General features: G+C 37.6%; 1 protein-coding gene and 1 long non-coding RNA gene across 7 annotated transcripts in view; one reads left to right on the forward strand and one right to left on the reverse strand.

The window, feature by feature from the left end:
* Nucleotides 1–18,184, reverse strand: part of GREB1L (GREB1 like retinoic acid receptor coactivator) — a 274,898-nt gene that overhangs the window by 104,348 nt on the left and 152,366 nt on the right. For 5 of the 6 annotated variants that reach the window (XM_067015553.1, XM_067015558.1, XM_067015557.1 and 2 more), the window contains 3 exons: nucleotides 16,730–16,906; nucleotides 3,913–4,089; nucleotides 1,320–1,442 (listed from right to left, as the gene is read on the reverse strand). In XM_067015553.1, the coding sequence (XP_066871654.1) occupies nucleotides 1,320–1,442; nucleotides 3,913–4,089; nucleotides 16,730–16,906 (477 nt within the window). The remainder of the gene's footprint in view (nucleotides 1–1,319; nucleotides 1,443–3,912; nucleotides 4,090–16,729; nucleotides 16,907–18,184) is intronic. The other variant, XM_067015556.1, reaches the window with a different exon arrangement.
* LOC136792723 (uncharacterized) overlaps nucleotides 1–18,184 on the forward strand; it is a 98,619-nt gene that overhangs the window by 45,111 nt on the left and 35,324 nt on the right. The gene's annotated exons all lie outside the window — the stretch shown is intronic.

Raw genomic sequence — 18,184 nt, forward strand, 5'->3', positions numbered from 1 at the left:
TCACTGTAATGAAAGCTAATCTTTCAATGCCAAGAGCCCAATACCAATTTTTTCTTTCAATACCTAGTGACATGATGTTCTCTCATTTATTCTAAATGGGAATTTAGAATATTCTCTTTCCTCTTAAATTACAGCCTCTATGTAAATCTCTTGAACAGTTTAAAAGTTAGACTTTTAAAATCCAGGATGAAGTGGATTTAGCTGAGTACAGACACATAGCAAGGAGTGCCCCACATAAAGTTGGCTTTATCATCACTACAGTTGTTGTTAACCTAGTCTAATAATCACTTCCATCTTGAAAATAAGTACAAACGATTTACCAGCTCATTAAAATTTGACATAAATTTGGAATAGGATGCTAAGTAGTGAAATGAATAAAGACAGCCTTTTTTTCAACTTGTTGTGTTTGAGTGTATACTGGCAAAGCACATATGCTATGAAGTTTGTGGGTAAAGTAGCACTTCTCAAAAAACAAGTGAACTGAAAAAAAAATTCACAAATTCTTTTAAAATACTTTTCTTCTTGCCTAAGATGTAACCTAGACTGGTTCTGAGTAATTTTCTCAAATACTATCTGCAGTGATCTTTTCAGTTACAGCCCTCCAGGCTTTCAGCCACCTGGAAACATTAAGTCCCCCTGGAGTCTTATCCTGACTTGAGTTCAGGCCTCTATACTGGAGGAATTTTCAGAAGCTTTAGACTAGTAACTTATCTGCTCAGTATCAGATCAGCCACTCGGCTGATTCTGCTCCGATATTGTAACCTAGTTTCAGGCACTAAAATTTTTATCTGGTTATTTGTAACCAAGCTCCTGTCTTGTACCACCTGAAACTAGGTCCTAGATTCTTCCACTGTGATCCTTCATCCTACTTTGGGACTTTACTTTGTATCCAAGTTGGTGTAATACTCCCTATACCGTTGAGCAAGCCTAGTTAGAGCCCTACTGTAGAATTCCAGTCTTCATGAATATGTCCCCAATACATGCCACCTGATGGCTATGATGCAGACTTCTCTCACATCTGTATTTCTACTTATTGCCTCCTGTCAGACTCCTCTAGAGACAGGCCCTATGCTTGAACTAAATTCCCTACCAACTGTCAGTTCCTTTTTCCATGCCTTGCCTAGCATTGGCAGGGCTGTTGGGATTTGGGGTCCTGCTCCTTCACAGACTGATCCATCTCAATGCTGAGTTCTAATTCTAATAGTAACTCAATACCTCTATTTAAAAATAGGTCTGTTCAAACCAGCCAACAGTAAGTTTAAAATGCCTAATTAAATATATATCTGCCGCTTGAAATTCCAAAAGAAAATACCCGATACCTGTCTGAATGAATCCTGATTTGTATCCATTAGTTGTGCCATTTTCTGGGGCCACGGTTGATGACACTGAAGAGTTTGGTTTAATAGAGTGGCAAATGGTAGAGGATTGTCGGCTTCTACATTCTAGAAAGGAGTAAGAATCCCATTATGTAAGGAAAACAATATTCCGTTAAAACAGGTGAGGGAGACACAATCCATAAAATCTCTAAAATAAACTGCTGCTCCTCAAGTGGCAGCACTTTCTTTAGCAGAGATCCCCCTTCTCTAACCTTGACTCCAACAGAATGTTCAAGCTGGTGAACACAATTCATCTTCCTAGAGCCAAATGTCATGTTTGGAAGGCAAAGAAATAGTTACAAAGAACAATTAGACTTTTGTTCCTCACAGACTAGTTCCCAAGAGAAAAATTACTCATAACCTATATAGTCATGTTAGTTTCATGGGTAATACTGAGGTTAAAATATCAATAATTTATAAAAACCAAATAAGCTTTCAAGCACCAGTAAACCTTCTGTCCAGGACTGATTTACATGTAGAATAGTAATCTAGAGTCCTTCTAGGCTGCCTTCAACCTTCTCTACTCAACCTTAATTTATGTCCAGAAACAGAAGCAAAGAAAATGTTATACACAGAGGAGAAAAATTAGAAATTCTAAAATTCTTATTATTATTAGAGGAAATAGGTAGACAATATTCAAGGTACTTACTGATCATACAAAACTAAGCTTCATTTTAAATGAGCCAATATTACTTGAGGCTTTGGTGTAATATTTTAATAATACTTTGTACTGATTTAATAATACTTTGTACTGATTTAGGTAGATAGCAAATACCGTGACAACCTGTGTCACAGGTTTTCGGGGCTCTAACTTCCAAGCAAATTATACTATATGTTGTACTATATTAGTTTTGTTTTTTTTGTTTTTTTTTTGTTTTTTTTTTTTTGCGATACGCGGGCTTCTCACTGTTGTGGCCTCTCCCATTGCGGAGCACAGGCTCCGGACGCACAGGCTCAGTGGCCATGGCTCACGGGCCCAGGGGCCCAGCCGCTCCATGGCATGTGGGATCTTCCCAGACCAGGACACAAACCCACGTCCCCTGCCTCAGCAGGCGGACTCTCAACCACTGCGCCACCAGGGAAGTCCACTATATTAGTTTTTAAAGGTAGCATATGAAAAAGAAATATAAATGGTTGTAAATGACAAAGTTAATTATAGTGGGTCCTTTAGAGAATTTCCAAGTTTATTAGATACACGCAAAAGTTAGAGGCAGTTTTCTATAACCTTCTATCTACGATGCTACTGTATTTTGACTGAAAAGGATATCTCCATGTTATGTATATTATATGCAAATATGTAGTTTGATAGGTATGTACATATATACAATTCCAAATCCAAAATAGAATGACTATAAATGTGAGGCTCCAGAAGCCACCCAGGATCATTGTATCACAAACTATTTCACAAATGTTATTATTTACGAGAAAGGTGAATTGTCACTGAGCACTAAATAAGAACTTAAAAATATTTTATGCAACCAAAACAAAAGCTAAAAAAGGCAGTTAAAAGGCAGGGAGGTGATACCTATCCTATTTTTACTCTTTTATTAGGGTTCATGACATTTAAAATGATTTTTCTAGAGGAAAATTCTTTAGACTTTATCAGGATAAAGAGTTATCTAGAATTTACCACGCTTACGATTTAGTGGTCACAGCACTGATCACAGTCCTAATGATCCCTGGCTCAGAACATGTAGCCATTTCCTAAGGAGTTATATAATCTCTCCTCAAATGCAACCAGGAGTCATTATGGTGAAAGATTCAGAAATAAATCTTCAGCTGTAATTTGGATTTACTATGCTATTTTTCATGGTCAGGACAAAATCTTGCACAAACAACAAATAGAAATATTAAAGACAATTATTCTATTGTCTTTAACAATATAATAATATTAATAATGGAGAGGAAATCTCAGCATCTAAGAAACTGCTCAAAAGAATAAGAATTAGATGTCTCACTGCATTAAACAATGTACAGAACTTGTGGCAAATCCTATCAACCACAAGATGATGTGACATTTCAACTGGATTCATTTTCAAAAATAAGTTTAAGTTCTTCCTAACTGAAGAGAAACAAAACTTTGTCAACTTAATACTGTCTTTTCCCAGGTATTATGAAGAGAGCATTATTTATTCCAAAATTTGCTTAGTTCTAATAGAAAAATGAAGACTCAAGAATTACCAAAAACCCTAAATAAAGTAGAAAGAGCATCTGACCAGGAAACTGACACTTTGAAGTCCTCTCTAAATGACAGAAGAGCTAGAAAGAGCCCATTTTTCCCTAAGAGCTGTATTCCACACCCCTAAGTGACAAATACAAGGAGAAATGCCCTTTCCCAAATTTCAATAATTTCTGTTAAAAACAAAAAGGAGCAAGTCAAATAACCTGCCAGAGGGCTTTACATTTTTGGATTTTCTTCTGAACTTGGGATATTTATCTATTCCACACCTGGATTCTGAACCCCATACGGGTCACTTGTCAATACTACCGTAACATCCACATTCCCTTCCCGTTCCCTCTCAGAAGTTGACGCTACCTTTCCAGCAGATAAGAGGTCCCTTCGACAGTACACCCTGGGAGCTTCTGACTAGGTAGTACTTTAAGTGCTTCTGCTTCTTTGGCTGGGTGGTGAGCTTCAAGTTTATGTGGTTGGAAAATTCCGTGAAATACCGAAATCCTCTTTCTCCACAGCCGATACAGTTTCCAGAAAACCCTAAAAGGAAGATAAACAAAGTTACTGGTGGCCTTACAATACTTTCACATATAAAAAACATAGAAATATTCACTCTTTGGCTTGACCACTTCCTAATTTTGAGGAAATAATTCAAAGGAAAAAAACATGTACAACAATTTAGCAGTTATTTTATAACAGTTGAAAGACTGAAAATTTTTAAATGCTCTAAAAGTATAATGGTTAAGGAAATAGAATAGATAGTATCATATGATAGAATTTATATAGTTAACATAAAAAATATGAAAAATTATGGTCCTAGAGATATCTGTTATTTCTTCCTTACATATTCCCTTCTTAACCTACTGGCTCTGGTTCTCTACCCTACCCACCATGTGGACTTAACTCCATAGCCACAATTGATTAGACTGTGAACCAATATTTGACCCAATCTAGGACAGTCAGAGTCTCTCTCCTGGAATGCTGAAATAAATACAAAAAGAATCAGTCAGATGGTACTGGACCCTGGATATGTAAGGTTTTGTAAAACTGGAACCCAAGTCAGGGCTATGCCATCTAGGGTGTGGGAGAGAGCAAACTGAGAATTGTGAAGAGGAAGCTGCTCTCCAGATAGGAGAGCACAAACAGAGATGTATAAACTCAGGGCATTGTCAGCTTCCTAGTTTCTATGAGATCTAGGGAACACAAGTTCCCTAAGGGTCCCATTTCCTCTCTGTTCAACCCCTCTTTATTCAAATTAGCTCATTTTTCCTTAGACTTAACGTCCAAACAATTCCCACTCATATTAATCAAACAAAATAAGACTTTCAGTGATCTTCTTGGAACAGAGGACATGGAAAGAAGAAGAAATGGAGAAGGCTGGGAGGATGAGAGGTCATGTTTTGCTTGATTGGAAATCAACTTTTCAATCTCCCTTATTACACAGAAGAAAAGTGGACAGTAAGAGAGTGAGTTCTTCTGGTTGTGAGTTATGAGGACATAACATATGTATGGTCATACTGGCAAATAAGGGCATTCCAAATTTCATAAACAAAATATCTCTATATACAAATAACTAACTGAAAATAAATTTACTTATGGAATAATACACTCTTTTAAAACCACCAAACCAACCTGTTTTATAATTAACAAAGATATATAAGGAGAGTAGAGAAAGACCATGAGGATTAAAGACAAAATATCTCACAATGTCCCAATCTCAGGATGCTGACAATCAATTCAGAACATTTAGAAATGGGCATTCCAATTTATTATTATTTATTCAATAATTTTTTATTGAGCACCTACCTATATGCCAAGCATTTTGCTAAACACTGGAAAAACAGTGGTGAACAAGGGACAGTCCCAACTTCTGGTCAGTTACATAAAATTAGTAATTCTATATAATTAGCTTATTACCATCACTTTATAGAAATATAAACATCAATATAATTTCATAAATTATTTAAAACTTATTCAGAGATGGATTGCATTTGAGAGCATTTGGCTATTTGTCTAATACCTTGGAGCTGTAAGCCAAAAAAAGAAAGATGTCAATGACTGCCTAGTTCACCAAATTCCTAAAGCCAACCATCCATCTAACCATTCATCCACCCATCCACCCGTCCACGCATCCATGAATGCATGCATCCATCCACTAATTCATGCATCTATCTACCTGTCCATCCATCCATCCAACAAATATCTGTACTCTACTATGTGCTAGGCACTATTTCAGGTACCAGGTTTTTAGCACTGAACAAGGAAGACAAAACCACTGCCTCAACAGAACTTACTTTCTGATGTGATCATTATGCCTTGATAGAAAATTGGCTGACCTATGAGGCAGATGCAACATACCCAAAACACAATAAAACTAAGAACCTTCATCTGAAATAGAGACAGTGCCAAAAAATGAGGCTTATCTGATAGGTCCAAGTAGTTCATCAAAGATTAATGTGAGAATTAGAATTAACAAATTACTGGGGTTAGGTTTTATCTTTTATCTTTTCCTCTACCTGTTTTCTGAGGTGAAAAGTATGAAGTACTTAAGTATGAAGAGGGAGAAAAGCAATGGATCTGGATAATCTTCAAAGAAGAGAAACTTCACATTAATGATGCGAATTAACAATATAAAAGAGTAAGAACTTTAGAGTCCATTTTTAAAACTCTGTACAGTTTCTGTATTAACTTTGGTTCAAGAGAGATTTTATCTGCTCAAAGTTCTTGCTGTCACTATCACAATAAATAATATCTCTTACAGCCAAATTACCTTTCTAGTTTTTCTAGCAAGCAGGTCTTCGAATTGCATGGCAGATTTGGGGCATATGTATGGCCAAGTGATCAATTTATTTTAAAATCAATTCCCCCACAGTCTTTGGGATCTGCATAATTTATAAAAAATTTAGACAAATTGACATTGGAGTCCACAGGGATTCTAGAATATTTTAAGCTTAAAAAATTTTCCCACGGGGCTTCCCCGGTGGCGCAGTGGTTGAGAGTCCGCCTGCCGATTCAGGGCACACGGGTTCGTGTCCCGGTCCAGGAGGATGCCACATGCCGCGGAGCGGCTGGGCCCGTGAGCCATGGCCGCTGAGCCTGCGCATCTGGAGCCTGTGCTCCGCAACGAGAGAGGCCACAACAGTGAGGGGCCCGCGTACCGAAAAAAAAAAAAATTTCCCACTATATCTTTTTAAAATTTTATTTTATTTTTTATTTTTGGGGGCCACACCGTGCGGCTTGTCAGATCTTAGTTCCCCAACCAGGGATTGAACCCAGGCACTCCTCAGTGAAAGCGTGGAGTCCTAACCACTGGACCACCATGGAATTCCCCCCACTATACCTTAATGCATACTAAAATCAACCATCATAAGTAAGAACTGTTAAATGAATATTAACTTTTTGACAACAGAGTAATGAACATATAAAAATCTCATTGTGCTTGTTCAAGAGAAAACTTATACCATTTTACTGTACTACACTTTCACTTGGAGAAGTGGTTAATAAAAAATTATTAACAAAGTTCCATGTCTATAAGGGTATTTAATAAATATGACAGAATGGCAGAAGAATTACCATTTAAAGAGCAAGTACTATATGCCAGGCACTGTGCTGTTGGGTACCTTATAAACATCATCTGTTTGATCTTTATAATTCTGCCAGGTGTGCATTATTGGCTCCTTTATACAGATGAGGAATCTGAGACTTCAAGAAGATAAGTAGCTTGCCCAAGTTCTTTTTTTGTGTGTGTGTGTGATACGCGGGCCTCTCACCATTGTGGCCTCTCCCGTTGCGGGGCACAGGCTCCGGACGCACAGGCCCAGCGGCCATGGCTCATGGGTTTATCTGCTCCGCAGCATGTGGGATCCTCCCAGACCGGGGCTCGAACCCATGTGCCCTGCATCAGCAGGCAGACTCACAACCAGTGCGCCACCAGGGAAGCCCTGCCCAAGTTCTTAAAGTGCTAACTAGAAAATCTGGGATTTAAACCCAGTTCCAATTCCAAAGCCCATGCTCTTTGGTTTCATATTCCCAATTACAAAGGATTATAAAATCTATTATTCTGACAGTGTTTTCTGTGTGAGTCCCATGATGTATTCTAAGAGGATTCCTCTGGTCATGAAGAATCATTGAGCAAAAAGACATTATAAGAGATTTTTCTATGTCTTCAGTCAGAGCCACATATGAACTGTTCCATTCGATAAAACTTTGATGCTTTTAAAGTGCTAAAAAGAAGTTTCCCAAAGTTGTTCTACCAGAGCCAACTAGGTTCTTAGCTCTGTGATGGAAAAGACTATTTCTTATCATTCGTGTGCCCACATATAATAATCTAACGTGATTTTTGGAACAAATACTGTTGAATGAATGAATAAACAAATGAATCCTTTTATCTTCTTTGCTAATTTAGTCCAATGTATAAACTTTACCGTTAGGTGTCTATATTAAACCATCTGCTCAATTTCACTGAAAGAAAAAAATGGATATTTTAACAAATGAGAGCCTATGAAAATGAAAATTACCACTTCTTTTCCTATGAACCAAGAGAAGACTTTGAACTGTAGTTTAAGGAACGTTTATTAACCATGTGCAGGATCACTTTCTGACTCAAGATATTGATCTATGTATTTGTAGACTTTCTGATGATGCTTTATAACTAGGAAGAATGCATCAAGCTAAACAAACACACAGCTCACTGTAAATACAATTCTTGAATTCTTTGCCCTCTTCTTTCTTCTTCCTTTTTCCTGATATTCATGCTGAGGACATGTATCTGATTCTATCTACAGTAACAAATTCTGAGAAACAAAAGCAACTCCAGAAGAACACAGCAGCAAACCTCACATGCCCTCTTCTTTCTTTTCTTCCTTCCTTCCTTCCTTCTTTCCTTCCTTCCTTCCTTCCTTCCTTCCTTCCTTCCTTCCTTTCTTTTTCTTTAGGCCATGCCACATGGCCGGCATGCGGGATCTTAGTTCCCCAACCAGGGATCGAACCTGTGCCCCCTGCACTGGAAGTAAAGAATTTAACCACTGGGCTGCCAGGGAAGTCCTTACATGCCCTCTTATTTGCCTTTTTAATTATTAAAAGTTAATTTAAGGGGTTTGAATCAAGATGGCAGAGTAAGAGGATGTGGAGCTCACCTCCCCCCATGAACACATCAAAAATACATCTACATGTGGAACAATTCTCACTGAAAACTAACTAGAAACTGGCAGGACTCCTGTACAACCAAGGCTGTAAGCGATCAGGTCAAGACCTGTGCCCCTAGAAGAAGACTCAGAGAAAAATAGAGATTATGCGGGTGGACACCCACCCTGTGGAGTGAGTGGTCTGAGCCATAGATTGGGTGCCCCAGTCCTGGGGTTTTACGTGGAGGAGACAATCCCACTTGGCTGGTTGGAGGGCCACTGAGACAAACAGGAGGGCTGAGGGAAGCCTAGACTATGCTCATGAGGAGTGTGCACTCTGGCTTGCCCCCAAGCAAGGTGGAGAGAGGTCTGCTCTAGCAGCTGCCGGGTTTCTCACAACCACCTTGCCAGGTACCCCAGTTCAGGCTGAGCGAAAGCTCTGGTGCTGCTCACTCCATATCACAGTGTGTCACAGTGTGGGATGTAGAGGTGATCTGGTGCCACAGCGGCATCTGAGTGGGTTGGTAGCAGCCATCACTTACTCAAGCAGCATGTCAGAAGCGTTCCAGATCTCTGATGCAGCTGTTCCACCATAGCCCATCCCCTGATACACACTGAGACTCCATGTGGGTCCCACTTGCACTGCAGAGCCTGGGGGCAGTGATCAGCTGTGAGGGACAAAGGGGACTTGCCCCAGAGGCTGCATTTGAGTGGAGCTGCTGGAAACTGCACAGGCAGTGCATCAGATCTCTGTCTGTGGCCAACATGAGCCAAGAGGCTGCACAGGCCCCACTTGCTTCAGCACTCCATCCCTCTGGGGCAAGGGTCCCCACACAGAGAGAGGAAAAAACACACACTTAAAGGGAAAAGAGCCAGCATGAGCCCGACCCTCAGGGCTTCTGCTCCAGCAACTTGGGGTCAGACTCTGCCCCCGATAGAGTGGTGATGGCCACCGAGCAGAGGGGAAGCCCTGTCTCACACCCAACTTCAGCTCTAGCCACTCCATTTCCAGTCCCACCTCCTACCTATGTGACAGCTGCCAGCACACCCTGAGGAAGGATGTGACTTGCATCCACATCAAATCCAGCTCTCCCAGCAAAGGCATAGGCCACATGCAGTCTGTATAGGGATGCTCCCACATAAAGACACCCCTTCAAGACTGAAATAAGTAACTCTTTCACCTGAATTCATAGAGGCAGGGAAAGCTGAGCAAAACAAAAAGACAGAGGAACTACTCTTAACTGAAAGAGCAAGAGTAAACCCCTGAAAAAATAAACAACAAGACAGAAATAAACAATTTACCAGATAAAGAATTCAAAACATTGGTAACAAAAATATTAACTGAATTAGGGAAAAGAATTGATGTACACAGTAAACACTTTAACAATGAACTAGAAAATATAAAAAAGATCCAATCAGAAATAAAGGACTCAATAGCTGAAATAAAAAACACACTAGAAGGAATGAATAGGAGACTAAGATACAGAAGGACGCATAAGTGATCTGGAAGATAGAGTAATGGAAATCACACAATCAGAACAGCAAACAAGAAAAACAAATTTTAAAAAATGAAAACAATTTAAGAGATCTCTAGGATATAATTAAGCATACCAACATTGTCATTATAGGGGTCCCAAAGGAGAAGAGAGAAGGGGATCGAACATGTATTTGAGGAAATTATGACTGAAAACTTCTCAAACCTGAAGATGGAAACAGATATCCAGCTTCAGGAAGCACAGAGAGTCCAAAAAACGATGAACCCAAACAGACCCACAGCAAGACATGTAATAAATATGACAAAAGTTAAAGATAGAGAATTCTAAAGGCAGCAAGAGAAAAACAGAGAGTCATCTACAAGGGAATCCCCATAAGGCTGTCAGATGATTTCTCTGTAGAAACTTTACAGGCCAGAAGGAAGTGGCACAATATATTCAAAGTGCTGGAAGGGAAAAACCTGCAACCTAGGATACCAGCAAGAGTATCATTTGGAATAGAAGGAGAGATAAAGAACTGCTTAGACAAGCAAAAACTAAAAGAGTTTGTCAATACTGAACCTACTCTAAAAGAAATGTTAAAGGGTCTTCTCTAAGTAGAAAAGAAGTAAAAATCTATAGAAAATGGAAAATCCCACTAGGAAAGACAAATATATAGTAAGAACTGAGAATCAACCACTTAAATAAGCCAATACAAATATTAAAAGACAAAAAATTGTAAAAACTGTAACTACAATAAATGGTTAAGGGATAAACACATTAAGATGTAAAATATGACATTAAAAACATGAAATGTGTGTGTGGGGGTAAAAAAAGTAGATCTTTTAGAATATGTTTGAATTTAAATGACGACCAGTTTAAAACAGTAGATATACTTATAGGTCAACATATATGAACCCAATGGTAACCACAAATCAGAAACCTACTAGAGATACACAAAAACTGAAAAGAAAGGAACTACTGAAGAAAATCATCAAACCACAAGGGAAGAAATAACAGGAAGAAGAAACGAATAGAGAAGAACTGCAAAAACAGCCAGAAAACAAGTAATAAAATGGCAATAAGTACATATCTATCAATAGTTACTTTAAATGTCAATGGACTAAATGCTCCAGTCAAAAGAACATAGGGTAAAAAAATAATAATAACAAGAGCCAAACTTATAGTAATAGAGAGTAGAATGGTGGTTACCAGAGGCTAGGGTGTTGGGGGAAAGGGCAGATTAAAAAAATAATGAGGGCTTCCCTGGTGGCGCAGTGGTTGAGAGTCTGCCTGATGATGCAGGGGACATGGGTTCGTGCCCTGGTCTGGAAAGATCCCACATGCCACGGAGTGGCTGGGCCCATGAGCCATGGCCGCTGAGCCTGCACGTCCAGAGCCTGTGCTCTGCAATGGGAGAGGCCACAACAGTGAGAGGCCCACGTACCGCAAAAAAATAATAATAATAAAATAAGGAAAAATGGTGGTTGTCAGGGGTTAGAGGGAGGGGGTAATGGGGAGTTAGTGTTTAATGGGTACAGAGTTTCCGTTTTGCAGGATGGAAAGAGTTCTGTGGTTGGATGGTGGTGATGCTTGTACAGCAAGATGTATGTACTTAATACCACTGAACTGTACACTTAAAATGGTTAAGGCAGTACATTTTATGTTATGTGTATTTTACCACAATAAAAAATTGGACACACAGAAAAGACATAGGGTGACTGACTGGATTAAAAAATAAGACCTTTTTATATGCTGCTTACAAGAGATTTATTTCAGAGCTAAAGACACACACAGAGTTTAAGTGAGGAGATGAAAAAAGATATTTCAGCAAACAAAACTGACAAGAAAGCAGCGGTAGTAATACTTATATCAGGCAAAATAGACTTTAATACAAAGGCTATAACACACAAAAGACAAAGAAGGGCATAATATAATAAAAGGATCAATACAAGAGGAGGATATTACACTTTAATATATATGCACCCAATACAGGAGCACCTAAATATATTAAGAAAATACTAACAGACATAAAAGGAGAAATCGACAATAACACAGTAATAGTAAGGGACTTTAACACCCCACTTACATCAATGGACAGACCATCCAGACAGAAAATCAGTAAGGCAACACAACAGACCAATTGGACTTAGTAGATATCTACAGGACATTACATCCAAAAACAGCACAGTACAAATTATTTTCAAGTGCACATGGAATGTTCTCCAGCAAAGATCATGTGCTAGGCCACAAAACAAGTCTCAACTAATTTAAGAGGACAGAAATTATATCAAGGATTTTTTTCCCAAGCACAACAGTATAAAACTAGAAATCAATTACAGATAGAAAAATGGGAAAAGAACAAACACATAGAGACCAAACAACATGCTACTCAAAACCAATGGGTCAATGAAGAAATCAAAGAGGAAATCAGAAAATACCTCAAGACAAATGAAAGTGGAAACACAGCACTGCAAAATCTATGGGATGCAGCAAAAGCAGTTCTAATAGAGAAGTTTATGGCAATACAGGCCTTCCTCAAGAAACAAGAAACATGTGAAATAAACAACCTAACCTACCACCAAAAGGAATTATAACAAACAAAGCCCAAAATCAGCAGAAGGAAGGAAATAATAAGGATCAGAAAGAAAGAAATAATACAGAGATTTTAAAAAAACAATAGAAAAGATCAATGAAACTCAGGAGCTGTTTTTTTGAAAAGATAAGCAAAATTTATAAACCATTAGCCAGGCTCGCCAAGAAGAAAAGAGGACACAAATAAACAAAATAAGAAATGAAAAAGGAGAAATAACAACAGATACCACAGAGATACAAAAAAGTCATAAGAGAATACTACAAATAGTTATACACCAACAAACTACACAACCAAGAAGAAATGGACAAATTTCTAAAAACATACAATCTGCCAAGACTGAATCAAGAAGAAACAGACGATTTGAACAGACTTATCACTAGCAGTGAAATTGAATTTGTAATAAGAAAACTACCAGCAAACAAAAGTCCAGGACTGGACAGTTTCACATGGGAATTCTACCAAACATATAAAGAAGAGCTAATACCTATCCTTCTTAAGCTATTCCAAAAATTGAAAAGGATGGAATACTCCCCAAATTCATTCTATGAGGCCGCCATTACTCTGATGCCAAAACCAGACAAGACATTATAAAAAAAGAAAATTACAGGCCAATATCTTTGATTAATACAGATGCAAAAATCCTGAACAAAATATCAGCAAACTGAATCCAACAATATATAAAAAGGATCATACACCATGATCAAGTTGGATTTATTCCAGGAATGAAAGAATGGTTCAATATTTGCAAATCAATCAATATGATACACCACATTAACAAAAGGAAGGATACAAATCACATGATCATCTCAGTAGATGCAGAAAAAGCAATTGACAAAATTCAACATCCATTCATGATAAAAAGTCTCATCAAAATGGGTACAGAGAGAACATATCTCAACTAATAAAGGCCATTTATGACAAATCCACAGACAACATCATACTCAAAGGTGAAAAGCTGAAAGCCTTTCCTCTAAATTCAGGAACAAGACAAAGATGCCCACTCTTGCCACTTCTAGTATTGAAAGACCTAGCCACAGCAATCAGACAAGACAAAAAAAAAAATTCAAATTGGAAGGGAAGAAGTCAAATTGTCACTATTTACAGATGACATGATACTTTTTGTAGAAAAACCATAAGTCTCTATCTCGAAGCTATTAGAACTAATAAACAAATTCAGCAAAGTTGCAGGATACAGATTAACATAAAGAAATGTGTTGCTTTTCTGTTTTTTTCTTTTTCTTTTTTTTTTTTTTTTTGTGGTACGTGGGACTCTCACTGCTGTGGCCTCTCCCATTGTGGAGCACAGGCTCCGGACACGCAGGCCCAGAGGCCATGGCTCAGGGGCCCAGCCACTCAGTGGCACGTGGGATCCTCCCCAACCGGGGCACGAACCCATGTCCCCTGCATCAGCAGGCCGACTCTCAACCACTGTGCCACCAGGGAAGCCCTGTGTTGCTTTTCTACACACCAATAATGAATTATCAGAAAGAGAGAGTGAAAATAATCTAATTTAAGACCACATCAAAAAGAATAAAATACCTGGGAATAAACTCAACCAAGGAAATGAAAAACCTATACCGTGAAAACTATAAATCACTAACGAATGAAACTGAAGATGATACAAAGAAATGGAAAGATATTCCATGCTCTTGGATTGGAAGAATTAATATTGTTTAAATGGCCATACTACTGAAAGCAATCTACAGATTTAATGCAATCTCTATCAAAATACCCATGACATTTTTCACAAAATTAGAACAAATAATCCTAAAATTCATATGGGACCACAAAAGACCCTGAGTTGCCAAAACAATCTTGAGAAAAAAAGAATAAAGCTGGAGGTATCACCCTCACAGACTTCAGACTCTACAACAAAGCTACAGTAATCAAAACAGCATGGTACTGGCAGATAGACACATAGATCAATGGAACAGAATAGAGAGCCCACACCTAGGTTAATTAATCTATGACAAAGGAGGCAAGAATATGCAATGGAAAAAAGACAGTCTCTTCAATAAAAGGTGCTGGGAAAACTGGACAGCTATATGTAAAACAATGAGATTAGAACATTTCCTCACACCATGTATAAAAATAAAATCAAGATGGATTAAAGACCTAAATGTAAGACCTAAAACCTAAAACTCCTAGTAGAGAATGTAGGCAGAACACTCTGACATAAATCATAGCAATATATTTTTGGATCTGTCTCTTAAGAAAAAAGAAATAAAAGCAAAAATAAACAAATGGGACAAATTGGACCTAATTAAACTTAAAAGCTTTTGCACAGCAAAGGAAACCATAAGCAAAATGAAAAGACAACCTATGGAATGGGAGAAAATATTTGCAAATGATATTACCAAAAGAGGTTACTATCCAAAATACATAAACAGCTCGTACAACTCAGTATCAAAAAAACAAAACACCCAATCAAAAAATGGGCAGAAGACCTGAATAGACATTTTTGCAAAGAAGACATACAGATGGCTAATAGGCACATGAAGAGATGCTCAACACTGATGATTATTACAGAAACGCAAATCACGACAACAATGATGTCATCTCACACCTGTCAGAATGGCTATCATCAAAAAATCTACAAATAACAAATGTTGGTGAGGATGTGGAGAAAAGGAAACACTTGTACTCTGTTGGTGAGAATGTAAATTGGTGCAGCCACTATGGAAAAGGGTAATGTGGGTTCCTCAAAAAACTAAAAATAGAACTACTACATGATCTAATAATTCCTGTACTGGGTATATAGCCGAAGAAAATGAAAACACTAATTTGAAAAGATACATGCACCCCAACGTTCATGGCAACATTATTTACAATAGCCAAGATATGGAAGCAATCTAAGTATCCATCAACAGACAAATGGATAACGAAGATGTGATACACACACACACACACACACACACACACACACACACACCACACACACACACAATGTAATATTACTCAGCTACAAAAAAGAATGAAATTCTGCCACCTGTTGGAACATGGATGACCCTAGAGGGTATTATGTTTAGTGAAATAAGTCAGACAGAGAAGAACAAATACTGTATGATATCACTTACATATGGAATTCAAAAAATAATACAAATAAATGTATATAGGAAAACAGAAACAGACTCACAGATATAGAAAACAAACTAGTGGTTATCAGTGGATAAAGGGAAGGGGGGATGATAGGGGTCAGGGATTAAGAGATACAAACTACTAGTATAAAATAGATAAGGAACATGAATATATATTTCAGCACAGGGAATTATAGCCATTATCTTGTAATAACTTTTAATGGAGTATAATCTGTAAGAATATTGAATCACTATGCCATACATTTGAAACTAATATAATATTGTAAATGAACTATGCTTCAATTTAAAAAAGAATAATTAAAAAGTAAACCCACTATTTATTTCCCATGATGTAGGAAAGCTATGTTGTGAAAAAAAAGTCCAAAGTAATACTAGAAAGTAAAACAATTCTGACATAAAGTTAAAACATTTTACATCATAGGTATATGCCTAGTTATCTTGATTGAACTAATGCTAAATATAAAATGAGAATCACATCAATCGAGTGTAGTTAGAAATAATGGGTGGTAGAGAAAAACTACCAATGACTTACAAAGTGGATAATCCACAGTTGAATAATTGAGAGTTGATTTGATATCAGATCCAGACCAATGACTCTATGGAGAGTGAATCCTACTTAATTTCACAAAATATTTATTTTTGATAAATTATATGGTGTTCTTTAATGCCTAGTTTAAAAAAGTCTCTTCATTAAGGTGAATGTTTTGAGAGTTAATAAAAAAGTGAAAGCTAATTTTTAAGAAGTTACTAAATGAAAAAGAGTTTCTTACTTAAACTAATATGTAATCCCCAGCTAATTCTGTGATTTTTAAAATTCTGTGATAATTTAAAATAAACTTGTATTTTAACTCCTTTATCTCAGAAGGAATTTTATAGGTATGAAATACTCACCTAAAAGTGCATTTTTTCCATGATCATCTGGTAGAAATCGCTTGTCTACAGCACACACTAGGATGTGTTCAGGAAGATTGGGAGACTTGGCCCCCACCAGGAGGAATCCTGCTGGGATGTCAATTTGTTCCATACACAGAGATACCAAACGCAAATCCTTTCCTGCTTGACAAAAACCTAAAAACCAGTAAAAAGGACACAGTGGAATGTTTAGAGAGTTTATAACTCCTCATCACCCATTTGGAGAGTTGATTACCTGTGGGAATCACTATTAAGGACTAAATTTAAAGTCCATGTACTCCAACCAAAGACAGATCTATCATATGTGCTTCTCTGAGCTGAGCTAAAAAGACGCTAAAAGGAGGTATTTCCAACTGTTTTAGCCAACACTGATGACTTTATATTTTCTGATCCACAAGTAAGCAAATGATAAATACACAGCAAACTGAAAAACATACAGAATTTTTATGTGCACATAATATAGTATTTTTACTTTCAATGCAGATTCACTTCTCTAAATGGGGACAATCATAGAACGCAAATGTTCTCCATTTCATACAGGAAGAGACTGAAGCTCGGAGTTTGGTGAATCATAAATGAAAGGATCAGAACTAGAACTCAGAACTGTTTAGGTTACTTACACTAGGTAAGACATGACAAAACCTTACATATCAATTTACATTCCCACCAACAGTGCAAGAGGGTTCCCTTTTCTCCACACCCTCTCCATCATTTATTGTTTGTAGATTTTTTTGATGATGGCCAGTTAAAAAAAAACAACCTTACATAACTACTTTGTAACCATAATGTATTACATTAATTCATTAGTTCATCATTTATTAAAAATGATTTGCAACAGATGCTGTCCTAGGCCTGGGGATAGAGCTGAACAAAGTATACCTTCCTCTAAGAACTCACTTGTAGTCAATTAGAAGAATGTATAAGGAACTGATAATTACAAAACAATATTACAGAGGACAGCTATGTTCTGCTACAAAGCACCAATCTCCACATCTTCTGGGAAATGATTCTCACCACTCTAGTTATGTGATTTCCTTGGACAGCTGTGATATTCCAGATTGAGCTGGAGCTGGCACCCAGTCCAAGATGGGCCACTGGAATATCCCACCTTTCTGGTCATAGCTGATCAGTCCAGGTGTGGGTACCTGACATAAACCAGGACAATGGAGGATGGACACCTAACTCTCACACACAAACCTGAGGATACCATCATCATTATTGCCCAATACAAAGTGGGCCAGAACCATGCTAGGTTCTCCCAGCATCAATTCATATTATGATGTTAACCAAATGCCAAGAAACAGTTGGATGCCATCAGTTAGTATATGAGAAATAAAAATAAAACAACATCCAAATATTGTATGAAGCTATGGTGCATAGGAATCTGCTGCATGGTCTGGATAATTAAACCTCAAAAGCAGACACAATGAATTA

Source organism: Kogia breviceps, chromosome 15 (genome assembly GCF_026419965.1).
Source record: "Kogia breviceps isolate mKogBre1 chromosome 15, mKogBre1 haplotype 1, whole genome shotgun sequence".
Lineage (NCBI taxonomy): Eukaryota > Metazoa > Chordata > Mammalia > Artiodactyla > Physeteridae > Kogia > Kogia breviceps.